At 40.6% G+C, this 16,443-nt stretch overlaps 1 protein-coding gene across 2 annotated transcripts in view; it reads right to left on the minus strand.

Moving 5' to 3' along the window:
* grm8a (glutamate receptor, metabotropic 8a) overlaps nt 1–16,443 on the minus strand; it is a 202,315-nt gene that overhangs the window by 42,473 nt on the left and 143,399 nt on the right. For both annotated transcript variants that reach the window (XM_077499682.1, XM_077499683.1), the window contains exons 4-6: nt 14,245–14,380; nt 13,984–14,138; nt 13,104–13,241 (exon numbers count right to left, since the gene is read on the minus strand). In XM_077499682.1, coding sequence (XP_077355808.1) covers nt 13,104–13,241; nt 13,984–14,138; nt 14,245–14,380 — 429 coding nt within the window. The remainder of the gene's footprint in view (nt 1–13,103; nt 13,242–13,983; nt 14,139–14,244; nt 14,381–16,443) is intronic.

Here is a 16,443-nt window from a genome sequence, read left to right on the forward strand (position 1 = left end):
CAGGTGGCAAGTTATTTTGCATATTAAATCATGGTAAAAATGATATTCGTTTTTTTTTTATTTTATTTTATTTTTTTTAAATAAATTCTGTATAATCGACAGAGAGGGGTGCCACATTGATTTGGGTGGTCCAGGGCTTTTGCCACTAAACCAATCAGTTACAGTTGTAGAAAAACAAAACATGTAACGGGTTTTTTTTCATGAGAAAAATGGCACTCTGTAATGTCCTCTATAAAAACACACATTAAGAACATAATTTAACAGAATGTAAAGAAATTCAAAGATTTGCCACATTTTTGCATCAATTAAATGGATATTGTGCTGTTGCTTGGCCACCTGGTGGCAGTCTAACAGACATGCATATTGAGACTGTATCAGCTCCTTATTTAGCCACAATCATTCTTTGGAGAGGATAAAAACAAAATAAAAATGTATATGCCGAGTATTGTAACATTATTTGACCTGCCTTCAGAGACTTGCTTTAAGGATGAAAAGTGCAACACCGACTCTATTTGTTAGCCCATCTATCGTGTTTCCCAGTATTAGTTAACATTATGCCATCAGATATCCAGTCAAAAATTTACGTTTGTTTGAAATACCTGTGCAAAATTTCCGCGGAGTTTGGTTCTTGACCTGCTCTATGTGTGAAGTGCCTTCAAATATTTTTCTGTCGTGAATTGGCTCCATACAAATAGCATTGCCTTGACAAGTGTAATTATGAATCTGAACTCAAGAGATAAAAACATTTATTGCAGTTTGCTCCTGTGAAATACCGATAGAACCATCTTTGCTGACCTTTCGCCACTGAGCTGTGAAAGTAACAAATTGTAGTCATTCATTATCACAACAGTTCCGAACCGCCGTGCGTGTGTGTGGCGTCTTGCGAACGCCGCGCTGTGAATGTGCCACAATGTCACCGAAAAACAGGAATTTCTTTCTGTGTCATTAATCAGCATTTTGCAAGAAAACGCAATCGCGCCACAAGACGGCTAAATGAGCGCTGTCCTTATGAGCGTGGGGGGGTTTCGCCACAGTTTCTCGGGATTGCATCAGGTGTGCATGTTGAAATGCGGCCCACGACCCGCTCGCTGTCCGCAGCCACAAATGTATTCATTTGATCACGTACAAATGGACACTAAACGTGGTTTGTGGTCGTTTGTTCAACTGTACGTCACATCAGTCCAAAGATGAAGTTTACAACTTGTACAAAGTGCCTCAAAGCGACTTTAATTTCTGTGAATTTTTTACCTTGAGTGGCAGATTGGAATCTATTGAATGCAAGTGGAGATTTCTGCGACTCCAGCTGCTATCGGCTTCATCATAAAGGGCTTGTTATGACGTGACCTCTGCAGGTGAACGCTTCTGTCATATTCAAACAATTTCCAATTCAAGGTGCTTCTTCAGGCGCACGGCCAGGCCAAGGCCGAACGAGCATCCCACCTTTTAAAAATAATACACTACACGGAATACTCACACATCTTTGTCAGGAATAGCAGGAAGAAAAAACATCATAAAGAGAGATGTTTAAAATATTAATCTCTTTGTCTCACTGTGTTGCATTAATTGACAAGATTCTTCAGAAAATTCAGAAAAAAAAAAAGAAAAGAGGACACAAACAAACAATTTCAGGTCTTTCTAGCTTTCGGCCATATTTATTTATTTTTTTTTTTTTGTGTGATTCAATTTGAGTCATTTTTTTCCCCAGACGTGATAATCATCCAATATGCAGTCAATGCCATAGGCAAAGAAAAAAAAAAGAAGAAGAAGAAAAAAAAAGTTTGTGATACGGTTACACTCCTTATCTGGTTCTGGAATGAGTTGCTATGGTGACCAGTCACACTGCTTCCAATGTTGAATGAAATCTGACTGTTTCTATTTTATTTTATTTTATTTTTTTTATATGGGCCAAACTATTTACAGTGATTCAAGACAGTTCTCCAAAAAGGGCCTTGAAGTTGTTTATAAATCTCCCCCAGTTGATGTTTACTGTCAAACTAAACAAAACAGAATAACAAAAAAGAGAATAACATGCTGTGATAACTTTGCCTTAGAAGAGTCTGTGTAGCTTAATGCTAACAAACAATGAAAAATGGCATAGATGGGCTAGAAGAATAGCATCAGTGTCACAATGTTATTGACACGGAGCGAGAAGGTAGGACTCAGTTAAGGACAGTTATAATGCTTTAAGCAACGCACGTTGAGACTTAACTCAAGTCAATTTTAATTTTAAACAGCCCTCACTGCATACAAAGCACTATATATGGAGTCATCCAAGGCAGTTAAAATAAAACAACACAAAATAAATTAATAAAATAAGTAGGTAAGTTGATAATTGACACACATTTCCAGTATATCAACATATGGCTACTATGGCTCCATGCTATGAGCTACTAAGTTAGCCAGCATTAGTTAAGCGGTGGGATTACCATGATTGTTGGAACGTTACAGACATTGGATTAATGTTACATTATAACTATAATTGACTTCTTTTTTTTAACCGTTCACGGTAAATCCACCTCCTTCCTGTTCCATGTGTTTGTGCATGTTGCACTCGCTAGCTGCAGATTCGAAAGCGGGTGTGTCATTCACTGTGTGACAGATTAGCAGACAAGATTTTGCAAAATTATCATTTTCATCTTATTTTTGTTCATGAACTAAAATGTCCATAGATTTTAGTCCAGCTTTTATTAAGTACATTTTCGTCTCGTCTTCATTAGTCAACGAAAATGCATACTGATTTAGCCCCATTTATTGTTTATTAATGATGATTTTAGTCTAGTTTAATTTTAGTCTGCGGGAAAACGTATGTTGGCGATTTTTTTTTCCCTTTTTTTGTTGATGAAATTAACTACCCCGTAGTAGAGCAGGGGGTGTACTAGCCAATGAATTTAATAGCGTGTGTACCATTTTTTCCAGAATTTTTTTAAATTAAAGATTGTACAGCATTTCCATCAATTGGAAAGAGAATTTGAGAATCAAGTGTTTAATGTTACAAGCGTGGTAACGGAGCAGATTTAAACCCCAACTCAAGGCTCCACTGTATATTTAATGCACCCACAAGACAGTGAGGGAGGCTGACAAATAAATATAACCGCATGTTTTATTGATTTCCCCTTCCTTGTACTTTAATGCATTGCTCAAGGGCACCTCTGCAGTACTTGGGAATCAACAGGGACCCCCAAATTTTCCCATCCGCAGTCATGTGCACACATTGTAACAATAAAAGACCAGCTTTCTATCAGTTCCACTCAAACAGAACACACCTCACATAACACATGTGGTAGCTTGAGCAATGAACGTATTTGTTTTGTTAGCGTCGCATTGCATGTGACGCGCCGCCATTAAATTTGGTTAGGTAAGCTCTTTGAAGAATGCTGAGTCGCGGCGGCGCCTTGATGGATGCCTTCACGGCCCGCCGTGCAAAGAGGCATTTACATCGCCGCGTGTGATTGATGGCTTCACGGATGACGGGCCGACTAATGATTGGAACCAGCTCCTTAATTAAACATCAATTAGCAGCGCAAATTCAATTCGCACCTTCTCCATTTTGGCCCATTAAAGAAATGCATTCCCCACTTTTTTTCTTCTTCTTTCCAACAGAAAATATATGCTGGATTTTTGTTTATCGCATCCAGAAGGAATAAATACGGGGGGGAATGAAAAGTGAGCAATCTTCCGAATAACGCACACAATCATTTGGAATGGTCATGAATGCATTTACATTGATTAACTATTTCGTGAGACATCAAGTCTCGCCATTCTGTCATCAGACAGGATGATGAGACGCGCCCGCACGCACACCAAGACCTAAACTTTGACAACTTCTATTATTTATTACTTTCTATTTGACTTTTGATGAACGCACACACAGGCACACAAACGTAGTCTTTTGCTTGTCTGGGAGCGTCAAGGCTTACCTGCCGAGACAAAAATAAATAATCAATGGCAGAATAGAAAATGAGGATCAGAGAGAGATTCAGCTCACCGTGATTAAAGTAAAGCCGAGGGAATATGTCGATAGCTCACATAAATGAGAATACACTGCGTCATTAGTGAGTCATTTTTCAGTTTACGAATTCCGTATAAAATATCAATTTGCTATCATTTTGTCAGTTTATGCGAGGAGTCAATTGCCTTGTCAATAAAATAACAAACGAAAGAAGGGGGGAAGAAAAAAAGGAAATGCAGCCAAGTCACACGTATCGGATTTCTGACAGTTTACAGGAAGATTGGAGGTTTTCTCGAAAGAAACACAAAAGCAGTTTGAAAGAATTGGAATCATACAAAACCATCTTTTGACGAATAAAAAGTGGTGACAATGCATGTGTTTGTATGCAAGAAAGGAAATGAAAGGAGATTGGTTCAAGTCATATAGTCATTAAAGGAACACAAGACTTAAAAACTAATCAACTATTCCGTGAAATGGTTAATTTAAATTCTTCCCTGAGAAAAATGCTAATTTATGTTGCGCAACTATGATTTTATAGCACTTTTTATGAATATTTTTACGTTAAGTACTGTATCGGGCATTTTGGACAGTCACATGATCATCGTGACGTATCGCGTTCTTAAAATATACATTGAATTACATGGAATGAATGACACCTGCAATTGGCTGGCAACCAGTTCAGGGTGGACCCCGCCTACTGCCCGAAGCTGGCTGGGATAGGCTCCAGCACCCCTGCGACTCTTGTGAGGAGTAAGCAGTTAAGAAAATGGATGGATGGATGGATGGATGGATGGAATGAATGACAGCAAATAAAATCACGAGGAATGATTGCATCCCATGGCGGACATCAAAGGTGGAATTACGCTTTACAACAAAGAAGCACTTCTTCAAAAGCAGTACAGCCACGGAGGACACCGAAAGCCGGATAAAACTGGCAGATCCAGCAGTCGGCGAGTCGAAGTGGACGGTAAACATCCGCGTGAATTTTACTCTGCTAGGCTAAACTACATGTCGTGCGCTAAGCACGCTTTGGACCACATTAGGAGCGGACACCCCACCCCCACATGGAATGACAGGAAACCGGACGTGCTGAGGATTTTACTCTGATCAGAATTGTCGTGGTATTTGGGATCGAAGACGTCCTTTTCTTGCACATTATGTCAGCAAATTCCCTTTGAAATGAGCGAAGACGGCTTCCGGTTACGCTCGCATGTTCTTATTTTGATACGTCATCGGTTTAAAATAAAATTCAGGGACCAAGATGCCAGAGATATTTGCACTTTTATTCTTTGCACACAATGCCTAACCCAATACTGTTAAATGATTCATAAGTTGTGTATCGCTTTACAGGAGTACATTTGTCCTAAAAACACCTGCTCGGGCTCCCCTCTCTTGATGAGTCAGATTTAAATCCACCACTTGAATCTCGATGACAAAATTCACAAATAAGCAGCAGGTGTCCACAAGAAGGCAATTGACTGCACCTACTTTCCTTGACTAATGCCACACTGCTGACATAAGCATTTAATATACATTACGACTTTGTTATTATGGGTATATATTACCGCGGATACAAAGAGCTTCAATAAAATATTCATGAGTCATTATTCATATTATGCTGCATCACCGTGCTGGGCTCCACCGTGTTCCCTTTCTCTGCGGGTCTTCCATTTCACTTTATTCCGCGTTAGATCTGCGCTGCTTGTCGTTTCAAGCTAACAGGAACGTCACGCTGAGGGATCGCCTGTTTGATGCCAGCCAGCCATCCCACGCAAACAAAGGAGCAAAAAAGAGGGAGTGGCGCAACACATATCTAAAGAGCGGGACGGGGAGATACCGCATCGGCAAAGGTGGAGGCGCAAGACGGGAAGAGACAAATAAACGAGACGGGAGTGAAAACATATTACGGTGAAATCACATTAGTGGAACGGCGCTTGAGACACGACAGAGCATGTGTTTGTGTGTGAAGGGGTTTTATGTGCTTAAACGCAGTCGTGCAGCGACGGAAACGGAGCCTTGGGACATGTACGGGAGAAGGAAATTACTATAAATACGTTTTAATGATCATTTAGGCATAAAGTTCACTTCGAGTCAAGCAGCGTTTTAGTGGGATTAAAGCGATTCATTGTGTCTTGACTTGGGGGCTGAAAAAGAACCACAACAAAAGGAAAGAAATGCTCACACTATGTACAGATGTGGTTAGAAAAAGTCTACACACCCCTGCTCATTTTTTTTAGGGCCCGAGCAGCAACTGTTGCGAGGTCCCTATTGTTTCTGTAGGAATTCATATTATTATTATTCTCCGTATCTCAAAAACACGATTTTTGAGATACTGAACGTGAACGAAAATTCACCAAACTACACACGGCGAAAAATATTTTATATCTTAAAGTCGCCATACACAAGTACAAAAAAATGGTTCTGTAGCGCCCCCTACATGGGTTTAACGGAGCCCTGTCCCGCTACGTTTGACCTACAGCTACAATAATTGGGTGACACATGTAGCACAAAAAAAAAAAAAAAAAAAAAAGACTTTGGTAGCCGTACCCTAAAATGAACACATCCCTTAAACTGAACAGGAAGTGAAGTATGAGTATTTGAATGTCCAATTTTGGGCCTTTTTCACATTTACAGGGGTCATACTTTTGCTCCCTTGTCCTAGACAGTTAACCCAATTGACTTCAAACTTGGGCTGTACCATCACAACACCTGAGACAACATCAGGGGAAAGAAAATCTTCAGTTTTCGATGTACTACATTGAATTTTGAATTGATGTACTTTGTTTGAAGCTATGGTTGTTGTTTTTTTTAAGTGCTCAATTTTCTCGATCTCAATTTACAAGAGTTCAGTTTGCTTTCGATTTGAACATATTTTCGACCTTCATTTGGTAGACTTCAAGAGGTTGTTTTGTTTTTTGTTTGTACAACTAGCCTTTTGTTTTGCCACCTCAACCCATTGCACAGACATACAGGAGATTGTTTTCACATATACTAGACAGCCAGAAATTCCTGCAGCTCCTTCAATGTTGCTGTCAACTTCTTGGCAGCCTCCCTGTCCAGTTTTTTCTTGTCTTTTTGGAGGGATGTCCAGTTCTTGGTTTGTCTTCACTGTGTTCAATGATATGTTGAATATCGTGGAAATTCTTTTGTACCCTTCTCCTGGGTGTTGCCTTTGAACAGGGAGATTCTTCTGATACTGCAGAGGCTCTCTACAGGACATGTGCTCATGTGACTACAAACATGTCAGGAAAAGCCTACTAGAAGAGCTAGAGAAACGGTGGTCGGTGTGTGCTGACTCATTTAGCACACGTTTGAATGTGATTGGTTAATTGTGAACACAGTCACATCCACAGTTATAAAAATATGTGCACACATGCAACCTCTTTATTGCAATTGTTTATATTCACTTCTACTTTCCAAATGTTTTCTTTTTAATGGTGGAAAAAGTTTTGAAGCGATTTACCTTGATCTAATTTTTTTACATCACAAAGGCCTGACATTTCAACAGGGGGTGTGTAGACATTTTATATCCGCTATAGTCTATAAACCCAGTGTGTATCCTTTTCTTGTCTGCTGAAAGCTCTCCCAAGACATCTCAGTGTGCATGCGTGTTTATGAGCGTAGCGATCGATGGAGGTTTCAATAGTAATGTGTTCAACTACAAAACATAAAGAAAACTGTGTGTGTGTGCACATGGGCTCCATCCAGGCACGAGTACGCCGCATCCATCAGTCACGTGCAAATAAAGTAAAGTAAAGTAAGCGCGTCCTCGACGGGGGCGGACAAAAGATAATTTGGCGGCGTCTAAACGGCACTTGAGCTCGCAGGGGTGACAACAAATGCAATGCGTCATGTTTTCTTGCAATCGTGGCTATCCTTGTCTATCGCGACGGCCATCTGTCTCCGTGCTTCACTTTAAGGCTTTCACAGCCCGATAAGCCCGCTCCCCCTCCCTCAACATCCACCTTGTTAGCATACGCTTGATTTGCAGCTACTTCAGAGTGTGCCTCACGCACACCGACCACATCCACACTGGTAGCACCGGGGGCTTTGCATCTTCAAAAGCATAGCACTTCTTACAAAAAAAAAGAAGTTTGGAGCATTAAAAAGTTTGAAGAATTAAGAATCAGGACGAAATAATGCGTCCAATCCAAGCCTTGGTTGATGAATTATCAATTAAGAGGAGTGTCCTAAAAGGTTTGACGGTAATTCTCATATTTTTTTTCCCCCTCCATTAATTGTTGCTAAATGACCTCGAAGTGACGAGTTATTGGTCCCATTAACCCAGCAGGCAACACATCACGGCCTTTCTTCGATACATTATGGTGCCATAATTTGCACATCATTGTAAACGCCACAGCAAGCAGCTTGACAAAATGCCTTTTAAAAGCACTCAATTGCTGAAGACAACAAAACACAACTTTTCGCTGCCTAATCCACACTAAAAAGCAAACCAGCAGTTATGCTTTCATTCTTTTGAGCACATTGTCTCTGTTTTCTAGCACATGCTCTCCTTTACAAAATATGAGCAAACATAAAAATATTCTGATGGGCCTCGTTGTGCCTCCACTTGACTCTCAATAGTGACCGGGGAGTCCCTGTGGCAAAGCATGATGGGATTAGTGAGGGTGACACGTAGGTGGGTGCAATGTGTGTGACAGGACCTGGGGGACATCCGAAATGAATGCGTCCGACATCCGTCGCGTTGGCGGACCTTGTGGGCTTGTTTTTTCGCTGCCATGAACACGATGCACCACCGAAGGCAGCCTAACACATTCTGACTGCACCTGACTGACACTATTTGTGACGTTTAGGTCTCCTTATGGGGACTCTATGCAATATAGCACTTTCTGCCTGGAATTTTTGAAAGGTGATGTTCAAATGTTTAGCGAGTTGGCATTAAACTCAGTTTAACGCGTTCAGTAGATGAATTAATTATGCTGAAAATAGTGTTCATTTTGTTTGACATTTTTAAATTTAGTCTTTATTTTAGTCCAAGAAAACGTCATTTTATTTGTCTAGTTTAAACTGTCAATGTTTTAGTCTAGTTTTTGTCAGGATTTTACCCCTGTATATACATTTTTATGGCCATCCGATTATATTGAACCTTTTCGGATCAAAAACTATTTCACATAAAATCATCTTTTTGATAAAAACAATCTGACACACAATTACAGTGGCTACTCTGGCAACATCATGGATGGTTGTTCGTCTCTGTGTGCCCTGCGATTGGCTGGCAACCAGTTCAGGGTGTCCCCCGCCTACTGCCCAGAGCCAACTGGGATAGGCGCCAGCACCACCGCGACCCTTGTGAGGAGTAAGTGGTACAGAAAATTGATGGATGGACTATGGCTCCATGCTATGATCTACTAAATTAGTTAGCATTAGTTAGCAGTCACATTAACATTTTTGTTGGAACATTGGATTAATGTTAAAAACTATAATTTACATTTTTATTTTTTTTTAACCTTTCACCGTGAATCGACCTCCTGTCTGTCACGTGTTCACATCTGTGACAGATTAGCAGAGACAAAATTTTATTTTATTATTATTTTCATCTCATTTTTGTTCATGAACTAAAATGTCCATAGATTTTAGTTCAGTTTTTATTAAGTGAAGGACATTTTCATCTCGTCGTCATTAGTCGACGAAAATGCATTCTGATTTAGTCCCAGTTTTTATTTATTATAGAAGGCTCTTGTCTCGTCTTGTCTAGTTTTAGTCCGGTGAAAAATGTGTGTTGATGAAATTATTTTTGTTTAGTTTTTGGTGACGAAATTAACACTAGCTGCAAATTAACGCATTCTGAAAATTACCGTATTTTCCGCACTTTAAGGCGCACAGCATTATAAGGCGCACCTTCAATGAATGACATATTTTAAAACTTTTTCCATATAAAGTCGCTAAATTAGAGGCTGGGGTTACGTTTTGCATTCATTAGATGATGCTGCGCTAAAGGAAATGTCAACAAAACAGTCAGATAGGTCAGTCAAACTTTATTAATAGATTACAAACCAGCTTTCTGGCAACTCCATTCACTCCCAAAATGAATAAACAGCTGTTTTTTTATTTTCTCTGAGGGAAAGTATTAGTGATAGCGATCCAAGATGGCGGGATCTTCTGGTCATGCGCGTCACCGATAGCGTCTTGACAGCGAGACTTGTTGCGGCTCAATATTGATCCATATATAAGGCGCACTGGATTATAAGGTGCATGGTCAACTTTTGAAAAAAATGAAGGCTTTTAGGTGCGCCTTATAGTGCGGAAAATACGGTAACACAATTTGCACTAGAAGACCCACAGCCAATTTGGCTTTTCTACATAGAATACCCAAAAGGCAGCCAAGTGGACAGGATTAGGGTTACTAATTGGACCCATTAAAATGCATTGGAGTTTAATTTAATTTATATTAACAAAAACACTGATAAACAATAAATATAACAGTCCATGCTGATATCTCTTTCTTTGACATTAATGATAAAAAAATGCATGAACATTACCAGTCATTCAGATTTTGCTAAAACTAATGCTAGTATATACTATTGCTATCTTGTTTCAACACGTCCCTACATTTAACTTACCAGCTACATGGCTTCCCATTCGGTTGCTGGCCATTTTTTGGCCACTATCTGTACATGAAGCTGTGTGGAAAAAGTCATTTGACTCAGGCAGAAATCCCCCCCTAGCTACGCAAAATGCATTGACTTTCATTTCTCTGTAATGGCGTCGCGAGAATAGCTCAACTCAACATTTGATGTAATCATAGTTTATCTGGTACCCTCGCAAATGTTTAGTGCGTCTTTGTATTTATGTGTTCGTGTGACTGACTGATGTGCGTTCTGGAAGTAAACATTAGTTATGCTGATTGAGAAATGATCTTAAAGAGATGTTAACATTAAATAAATAAATAAATAAATAAATAGCTTGTTTATTTGATGTAAATAAAATGATTTTCAGACTTTCTACTAGTAAAAAGAAAAAAAAAACACTAAATATTTTGTGATTGGATAGTCGAGGGCGCTGAGGCGGAACTTCCGCCTCCCAGCGCAAAGCCTTTCCGTAACTGATCCTGTGGCACGAAAGGACGCTAAAAATAGATTAGCGTTCGGGCTCACATATACAAGGGTCAATAAATAAGGTGAATTTTTTGGTAGCTTACTTTTTCTTTTCAATATTTCTGTTTTACTTCTTTTTCCACATGGATTTAATTTCTTTTGCTTTCAGCGTTTTGGTGATTAACAAAGATGGCCGACATGCTCCAGGATTGAAGAGCGGTCAGTTATCAAGTTTTTGGTTGCCGAAGTGTGCAAACCAGTTGAAATTCATAAGCGACCTTGCCCCTTCAGACTTTCACCTGTTTGGTCCCTTGAAAGCGTTCACGAGAGCCACAAAGTTTGAAAGTAACAATGAAGTCAAAAATGTTGTGAGCGACTGGCTGAGACATCAGTCCAAAGATTTTTACGCTGACGGAATACGGAAGCTTGTGCACAGATGGGAAAAGTGTGTGAAAGTGCTGGGAGACTACATTGAAAAAAAAAAAAAAAAAGTAAGCTTCTATCTGTATTAGAAGTTCTTATACCGAAAAATTCACCTTATTTATTGAATGACCGTACACTAGTACAGAACATTAGAGAACAGCTTCGGAGTGAACAAAGTTGTTTTTGCTATTTTGTCCTATTTCACAGATCTGATCAACGTCATTGATTGATCGGACAAATTATGGTCATGCGTAAAATGCCAATTGTCGGCCGATCACGACAAAGCCGATCAGATCTGCGTAAAGTCTATGAACAAAACAATTTTTCTCATTTTTCATTACTCGTTTTGATTGAAATTGGCAGTACCGCTTCCAATTTCCACTTAATGACACTCACTATTTATATTTGCATTCTCTCTCAGGCAATAATAATCACGCTCATTTCCATATGCTGGCCATCAGGTGTGTCGCCGCGGTGACCTTGAGCAGAAGGGGCCCGCCGACTGGCTTTCGCGCCTCGATGATTGGGAGGTCGCAAACTCCGCCACTTGGAATTAATGGACTCCGCTGTCCGACACCGGGGCACTCGACACGCACGCGCCCGCTTGCACAAATGCCACGCCAAGTAATAGATGGTCAATGGGAGTCGCAGACCTCGCAAACCTAATTATGGGAACTAATGACGGCCGTCAGGCACGGGATACCCGCTGTGACACCCGCACAAACACACACACAAGGCAAGCAGAGAACAGGATTTATGTTCTATATTACAGTGAGCCATAAAGACAAAAGTATTGAATGGTGTTGCTGACTGTGCTTTAAGTCACTTGGAGTTGAGCTACAGTCACATGTAATGACAAACACGGACACACACCTACGGCTTGTAAACACAGATGGGTTGCACCTCAGTTCCGGTGCGTGGCTTTGTCTCGAATAACAAGCTGCGAGCGCTTTGACACGACAGCAGAAAATACGGGTCGAAGCGCAGATGCAAGCAAACGCACAGACAACAACAACATGCAGAAAGACACTAAATGACCACAAAGGTGAAACTGCTGACAGCTCAACACACAAGCGCGGCTACTTTGAACGTGTGCTGCTCTAATGGTGAATAACAAGATTCAGTCATCATTAGGGGTGTTAAAAAAAATCGATTCGGCAATATATCGAGATACTACAGCACGCAATTCTCGAATCGATTCAATAGGCAGCCGAATCGATTTTCTAACTTCCATTTTTGATGAAAAAATATTCAACAAAACGTCTAACTTTCACACCTTAAGCATGTAAGAATGTTATATTAATGGAACATTAAGCCTTAATATTTTATTTCAATGCTGTTCTAACATGAAAAAGTTACAACCTGTTTTTTAAATACAGTGGCTCACAGTTATAAAACTGAAGTTTCAGATCAATAAATAATACATTTTCATACAAATCTTACAGTGTACATATACAAGTTTACTGAATGGTATTTTCTAAATTGAGTAAAAGAAATCGAAACAATCGACTTGTGAATTCATATCGGGATTAATCGGTATCGAATCGAATCGTGACCTATGAATCGTGATACGGATCGAATCGTCAGGTACGAGGCAATTCACACCCCTAGTCATCATATCATTACGCCAACTGATTTCATGTACAAATCCTCATATTCCCAATATGAAGTCTTACCTGTGCACTTCTTCAGGATGCCGGGTCGTTTTCCGTGCATGCCCAGCTTACAGTTGAAGTTCTCCTCCCAGAACTCGGCAAACCAGACGTTCCTCCTGTTGTTGGACAGGGAGCGGCTCCGGAAATAGCGGTCAAAGGCTGTGAGAACATCAAAGACTGAGGTTATTTTTTGCCATTTATGTTTCGATACGACAATTTTAACACACTAGGTGAATCGAAGACCCTGTTTGTATCCCACCAGATGTTCGTGCAAAACTGCAAAAATCCATTGACAGTCGACTCCGCCGGGACGCCATCGGCGTGTGAGTGAAACCAACTGTGGAGGGCAAGGAAATCCCAGGACCACCTTGATTGGTGAAACGCTGACAAGGGCTGCCTTCATTAATCTCCTCGGCTGTCAGGGTAATGGCACCTCAGGAATGTGGCGGGAGTTTTCCTCACGTAAGCCAGGATCGACTGACTGGCCTTGTTGGGATCAGTACGAAAGTAAAATAGCCAAGCTATGCATTTACAATGCTTTGGGACATTAAGTTTAAGACGCGGCTTGACTTATCTGCTTTAGACTGTCTAAAAAAAACCTGGCTCTGGGATCTGAAGGGAGCCAAAGGTGACCCAAGATTGGTCCACGGCACCAGAGGAGCGCGTTTAAGCAAGGCAGCCAAATCCCCAAACTGCTCCGGGTCATAGCACCTGATTGGATTTCTGCTCTAAAAGACCAATAAACAGATTTCTTCATCTGTCTTCCTTGTTTTCATTTCCTACATTGTTGCCTTTGAGCCCCTCGAAGCATCAGTGGTCTAATAGAAAAATCTCTCTGAGCTGCAGATGCCTGTTTAACAACTCTTAAGAAATGTTCAGCTCGCTACTTTCTAACACTAACCGTCCACAGAGGCTCGCTTGGGAAGAATGGTGATGGCTCCCTCCGCCACCCTCTCCTGGCCAATCACGGGGGAGATCTTGGACCCCCAGCTGTCGGAGCCCACCCACAGGAAGTGGCCTGTCTGGTTGCTCCTCTTTGCTGCATCCAAAATGCGCCTGTTGATGAAGCCGGCAGACAAAGTGTAGAAAAGGTGTGACAAAACCGAAAAACATATGAGTGGGTGCGGAGACAGCGGGACACTTGTTAGAAGTCGGGACTTACCGTATGTCGTCTTCATTAGCAAACATAATGATGGCCCTGGCGTTGGAGGTCTCCAACAGGCGTCTAATGATCTTGTCAAACTCCCCCGGCTTTGGCTCCCTTGGGATCTTCAAGGATTGTGCGATACAAACACCACCTGGGACCAAAGAGGTAAAAGGTTTTAATGCATGAACAGCTAACTTGCATTTTTATTGGACATGATCGCTCTCGTTTATGCTGCTTTTCCATTAGTCCTGCATAGCACGCTAACACACCACACCGCACCCGTCGCTTTTCCATTACAACTGGCGCACGGCGGGAAGGGGGCGGGAACATTTGAACTGTCCAAGCCAAGCTTGCACTCCTGCAGTGCGTGCGGATCTGCCATAACATTTCACGAATAGCAAGTCGCGTCAACATTGAACCATATTTACAATTTAATGTGGACCACTAGCAATGGGACTTTTGGCTCTTTCAGGGAAGCCGTTCATTCGGGAGCCATTCACGTAAAAGAGCCGTTCAAAAGACTGGCCCTTTTAGGTTTCTGTTTTTTTTTTGTTTTTTTTTATACAAAATAACATTCAATGAAATTTTATTCTCTTAGAACATAAGAAAATATAAATGTGTAGTGTACAACACTAAAACCACAAACGTTACAAATCCATCCATAAGTACCTTTTAAATTGTAAATATTAGGGGTGTGCCAAAAAAAACGATTCATAAAAGCATCGAGATTCTCATTTATTAATCGAATCGAATCGATATTAATGTCCAAAAATTGATTTTATTTAAATTAGAAATGAAGAAGAAGGGGAATAGGCAGTTGTAGCCCACATGCTGTTTTTGTGGAAATAAAAAGGCACTTACAATACAAAATTAAAAAATGTTCAAACAACAAAAAAAGACATTTTAATCTCTCTATTTGTCATTTTGTCTTGCAAAGCAGACTGGAGTAGATCATGACAATGTTGTATCTGTAAATTGAAGCAGAAATAATTTGTCAATCAAATAATTTTTAATCGAAAATCGTTTGAATCGAAAATCGATTCGGAATCGAATCGTAGACCCAAAAATCGTAATCGAATTGAGTGAGACAGTCAAAGATTCCCAAGACCGGCGGGCGCCTCTGCCTCTCTTGCGTAAAGCAAGGAAATGGGCGTGTGCCACAGCGTTGCTTGCTGCATTGCTGTTGGCCAATCAGATGATAGATGACGACACGGCCCACTAGTCCCCCGATGACCGGTGCTGCAGAACCACTGCCGAAAGGATTCTAAACAGCAGTTACAACAGAAACGCTCGGCCCCGAAAAAGTCCCATGGAGACGCTAACATCCGGGGACAAAAAAATGCCGCTTCGGTGTGGAAAAGTGTCATTATAGCTCACATTCAGAGACCAACATGTAAAGGATAGAAATACAGTGCTTCACAATTATAGGCAGTAAACCAAGCCGGAACAACTTGTGTAGATTCTCAGTCATCCAGGTTGGAGTGAGGAAAATAAACTTTTGACAACCTTCACCTTTATTCCAAAAAGACTTCCCCAGCTCTAAATTTCAGGTGTGGAGCGATTATTCAAGGATGGTCGGATGTCGGACTTTTCCGACTTCACTTAGAAATCGGAAATCCCACTTGTGAAGTTGGAAAACAAAAAGGACCACGACTTCACCGGCCGACTTCAATGTGACGGCACTTTACAATGGCAACAATTTTGGTAAATGGTAAAACACAATTTATTCAAGTATAAAACTAGTTAGCTTTCTTTATTCATAAATATTCAACATAACTGCACGTAAAACAATGTACTCGACAGCATGCCGCTCTCTCTATTGCATGAAATTATACGGCGAACTACTGAACTGTATGCTTATGAAATACGATACATAAATGAAGCTAAATTGTGAGAAGGCAAGTTTGCTGGGGGTCAAAATGTGTTTTGAGGACCAAAATAAAAAAACAATTCTGCCATTTTGGTTGTTTCCTTTTGCCTATAACTAGCTTTCAGGTCGGAACTGGGAAAAGTCAATTGGGATAATTCCGAACCACTTTGAATCAGCAAGCGGCTTCTTTGGATTACAGGTACTTATACTGAAGAAGACGACATCATCATCATCCAATGTTGTGCCATGTGCCTATTTAGAGTTCACAGGGTAACACCTCAAATTCAGTACCAAAGAAGAGAAGCCCAATTGATTCAACTTTTGCGATTCTAGCGCTTGCTGAC

Source organism: Festucalex cinctus, chromosome 16 (assembly GCF_051991245.1).
Source record: "Festucalex cinctus isolate MCC-2025b chromosome 16, RoL_Fcin_1.0, whole genome shotgun sequence".
In the NCBI taxonomy this organism is placed as follows: Eukaryota; Metazoa; Chordata; class Actinopteri; order Syngnathiformes; family Syngnathidae; genus Festucalex; species Festucalex cinctus.